General features: G+C 50.6%; 1 protein-coding gene across 1 annotated transcript; it reads left to right on the forward strand.

The window, feature by feature from the left end:
* Window positions 1-987: 987 nt before the first annotated feature.
* Window positions 988-4,722, forward strand: LOC104853346 (leucine-rich repeat-containing protein 37A3-like). The gene has a single exon (XM_010611256.2). It carries the CDS (start codon window positions 1,548-1,550, stop codon window positions 4,071-4,073), a length of 2,526 nt encoding a protein of 841 aa, XP_010609558.2. The 5' UTR covers window positions 988-1,547; the 3' UTR covers window positions 4,074-4,722.
* Window positions 4,723-4,728: the final 6 nt, after the last annotated feature.

Below are 4,728 nucleotides of genomic sequence, written 5' to 3' on the forward strand. Positions count from 1 at the left end.
TGAGGCCTGGGCTCAGCTGGCCCCTTTCCAAAATGGTGACTGGTCAGTCTCTTGGGGACATCTGAACTGGAATCACTCACCGGCCACTGGAGCCCACAGTGTCTGCTGCTCTACTGCACTGGTGCATTTCTGCATGGAAGCCTCTGGACTCACATGTAGTAACTGTGCCTCTGTGGGTTTGGACTGTCTCTCTCACACCGTGAGCTGGGATGAAACTTTTGACCAGGGGTTAGTTTTCCAAAGTAATTTCTAAAAGAAAACTATCATTATTTACAACATTTAGGATTTCGAAAAGGAAGGAGGCAAAAAAGGTGTTTCATGCCAGTGACTTAATTTGGGGATTTTTGATTAAAAATAAGAAAAGTGTTTGTTTTGAATATGTGGAAAATGTGATTATGTTCTGGAAAAGTATCGGAATTTTTTTCCAGGTAAAAGAATGGTTTAAAAAAATGGTTTTAGTTTCATACTCAAGAAGCTTCAAACTTCCTGTACAATGTAGAAAGAGGAAGTCATCACTGATTTCAGAAATCTGATTTTAACACCACATCCATCCCTACACAAGGGGACTTTTGAAACTAATTCTATTTTGAAACCATTACGGTGTGCCCAGGGTCATGCAAGGCAGGAGGGATAAGAGGGTGAATGAAGCGCCTTCTTGAACTTCACATGCTAGGGCTGTGCCAGGGAAGAAATGAATAGTAAAATGGATGAAGGAGGACTGTGAAGGTAGTGAGGTTACATTAGTGTTTCAAGAAAATTATTTAGCCTGCAGACTTTAACATGCTAAATGTCTAATCCACGTTTGCTGTGAAAAATGGCCTTGTCACAGCTAGATGAATGACTGCTGAGCCGTGGTGGGATGGGGAGAGTTCTGTCCTACTGATGTGAAGAACGGGCTACTCGGATTCAAACCCTTGCTCTTAGCTGCAGTTGCCGAACTGCAAAACCCTTCTGCAGAAATTGTGGCATCATCAGTATACGCAGCCCCAGCCTAACAGAGGGGAATGAGTTCTCCAACATGGAACCTGATACTGAGCGTTTAGAGCAAATGGCAACAATGGGGAATAAATCGCCATATTGCATATTCTGCTGCCTACCACCTTAACTGGTCCTCATTTTGTAGGTCAGTTGCTTCTCTTGGAAGCTGTATACCCAGGAGGAGGGAGCATTTCTGTAGGGTTGTAGCTTAGAGCAGGAAGAGCTCAGGCTGCCAGACTGGGTTACTACTTCTGAGTTTCCCAAGGCCTGTCCTGTGACTTTCATGGGAAGCTCTGCCAGGCCCCACCCAAAGGGCTTCTGCATGCTTAGACTTCACAGGTCTGAGGTGGGTATCCTGCTGCCATACAGGGAGATGGCCCTGGAGGAAGGCGCTATCACCTCTGCTGGGCAAGGACTTGGCCCTGGTCATTGTGATGTCAGAAAGGGCGGGGCAGGGTGGGAAGTACAAGGTTATCAAGCACTTGTAGCTAGTGGCTACAAGAAAGATTCCAGCACCTTTGGTTGGAAGCTTAGTGGCCTAGGTCCTGGTGACCAAGCCTGGTATCATTATGTTTGTACTTTGTTTCTGGGTTACAGGGCTCTTTGTGTGGCCGCAGTTGTGGCTACTGGGCCTAATGGCTCCACTTCCGGAGTGGGCCCAAAAGCCAGTCCACCTGAACGCGGAGCCCCTGCAGCCCAATTTTTTGTTTTTTCCCTACAAGTCTCCCCCAAAGAAATCGCTGCATGACCTTACTGCCCCCACGGAGCTGGGGGGATTCGAGTATCTTGGGTCCTTTGTGCGTAGAGACGTGTTGCTTCCACGTAAAGAGTCTACGGGAGAGCTGTGGCCAGATGAGTTTGCTGCTCCACATCAGGGTCTGCAGGACCTGTTTGCCGGCCAAGAGAGGCTCTCTGAGGCGGATTCAGGTAGGGATCAGAACCAAGCTGTAGCTTTGCCTCCTCGACGCAAAAGGAAGACTGAGACCTCTGTTCTAGAGCAGGCTACAGACCACGAACCTCTTTTACTTGTTCCACCTCCACTGAGTAAGAGTTCAATGGCATCACAGTTTGTTTCACCCCTGAACCTGAAGAAGGATCCAGCTCAGCATTGGCAGATTGCTGAGGAGGTCTCTAGAAGTCTTTATCAATGGGCAAAACCTAAGTGGCAGAAAGAAAGAAGCATTACCATCAGCCCCGAACTCACCACAGAGCCTGTCCCTTCTGTGGGCCCGCAGGATACTATCGTTTCTCCTCTGAAACACCCTGAGGTGACACTTGCACATCCAGAGCTGAGGCAGGCTCAGTGGCCCAACCTGAATCCTAGCATGATTCCACCATTGAACCTTAAATATGCCAGAACTTTTCTACCTACTTCAGGGGTCCAATTTTCCCCAACTTTGCAGGAGACCCCATCTCAGCCTCCAGAACCATCTATGGAGGCTATAGCTGAACCTACAGAACCACATGAGATGGCAAACCCAGCACCATCAGTTCAGGACTCAGTTCAGCCTCCGGCATCACCCAGTGTCTCAGTATCACCACTGAATATGGGCTTTACCATCAGCCCTGAGCCGACCACAGAGGCTGACCATTCTGTAGCCCTGCAGGATGCGACACTGAAACATCCAGACCAGGGGCAGGCTCAGCGGCCAAATCTGAATCCTGGTACGATTCCACCTTTGAACCTGAAATATTCCCGAACTTTTCTACCTACCTCAGGAGTTCAACTTTCTCTGACTTTGCAGAAGACCCCATCTCAGCCTCCAGAGCCATCTATGGAGGTTGTAGCTCAACCTGCAGAACCACATGAGATGGCAAACCCAGCACCATCAGGTCAGGACTCAGTTCAGCCTCCGGCATCACCCAGTGTCTCAGTATCACCACTGAATATGGGCTTTACCATCAGCCCTGAGCTGACCACAAAGGCTGACCGTTCTGTGGCCCTGCAGGATGCGACACTGAAACATCTAGACCTGGGGCAGGCTCAGCAGCCCAACCTGAATCCTGGCATGATTTCACGTTTGAACCTGAAATATTCCCGAACTTTTCTACCTACCTCAGGAGTCCGACTTTCTCCGACTTTGCAGAAGACCCCATCTCAGCCTCCAGAGCCATCTATGGAGGTTGTAGCTCAACCTGCAAAACCACATGAGATGGCAAACCCAGCACCATCAGGTCAGGACTCAGCTCAGCCTCCAGCATCACCCAGTGTCTCAGTATCACCACTGAATATGGGCTTTACCATCAGCCCTGAGCTGACCACAGAGGCTGACCGTTCTGTGACCCTGCAGGATGTGACACTGAAACATCCAGACCTGGGGCAGGCTCAGCGGCCAAATCTGAATCCTGGTACGATTCCACCTTTGAACCTGAAATATTCCCGAACTTTTCTACCTACCTCAGGAGTCCGACTTTCTCCGACTTTGCAGAAGACCCCATCTCAGCCTCCAGAGCCATCTATGGAGGTTGTAGCTCAACCTGCAGAACCACATGAGATGGCAAACCCAGCACCATCAGGTCAGGACTCAGCTCAGCCTCCAGCATCACCCAGTGTCTCAGTATCACCACTGAATATGGGCTTTACCATCAGCCCTGAGCTGACCACAGAGGCTGACCGTTCTGTGGCCCTGCAGGATGTGACACTGAAACATCCAGACCTGGGGCAGGCTCAGAGGCCCAACGTGAATCCTGGCATGATTCCACGTTTGAACCTTAAATATTCCCGAACTTTTCTACCTACCTCAGGAGTCCGACTTTCTCCGACTTTGCAGAAGACCCCATCTCAGCCTCCAGAGCCATCTATGGAGGTTGTAGCTCAACCTGCAGAACCACATGAGATGGCAAACCCAGCACCATCAGGTCAGGACTCAGTTCAGCCTCCGGCATCACCCAGTGTCTCAGTATCACCACTGAATATGGGCTTTACCATCAGCCCTGAGCCGACCACAGAGGCTGACCGTTCTGTGACCCTGCAGGATGTGACACTGAAACATCCAGACCTTGGGCAGGCTCAGCGGCCAAATCTGAATCCTGGTACAATTCCACCTTTGAACCTGAAATATTCCCGAACTTTTCTACCTACCTCAGGAGTCTGACTTTCTCCGACTTTGCAGAAGACCCCATCTCAGCCTCCAGAGCCATCTATGGAGGTTGTAGCTCAACCTGCAGAACCACATGAGATGGCAAACCCAGCACCATCAGGTCAGGACTCAGTTCAGCCTCCGGCATCACCCAGTGTCTCAGTATCACCACTGAATATGGGCTTTACCATCAGCCCTGAGCCAACCACAAAGGCTGACCGTTCTGTGGCCCTGCAGGATGTGACACTGAAACATCCAGACCTGGGGCAGGCTCAGAGGCCCAATGTGAATCCTGGCATGATTCCACGTTTGCACCTGAAATATTCCCGAACTTTTCTACCTACCTCCGGAGTCCGACTTTCTCTGACTTTGCAGAAGACCCCATCTCAGCCTCCAGAGCCATCTATGGAGGTTGTAGCTCAACCTGCAGAACCACATGAGATGGCAAACCCAGCACCATCAGGTCAGGACTCAGCTCAGCCTCCAGCATTACCCAGTGTCACGGCACCACCACTGCATACGAGCCTTACTGTAAGTCCTGAAGTCAGTGCAGAGGCAGAACAGTCTGTGGCCCTGCAGAAAGCTTCTCCTGCTCTGAAGCAGCCCAAGGTGATGCTTGCCCATGAGGACCAGGGGCAGGCTCAGCAGCCCAACCTGACTCCTGTCGCAC

This window comes from Fukomys damarensis, unplaced genomic scaffold (genome assembly GCF_012274545.1).
Source record: "Fukomys damarensis isolate Sample0158 unplaced genomic scaffold, DMR_v1.0_HiC HiC_scaffold_55668, whole genome shotgun sequence".
Classification (NCBI taxonomy): Eukaryota; Metazoa; Chordata; class Mammalia; order Rodentia; family Bathyergidae; genus Fukomys; species Fukomys damarensis.

Bases quoted from the DNA above. Each gene is read 5' to 3' on its own strand.
- LOC104853346 (XM_010611256.2), top strand. From the start codon at position 1,548: ATGTTTGTACTTTGTTTCTGGGTTACAGGGCTCTTTGTGTGGCCGCAG.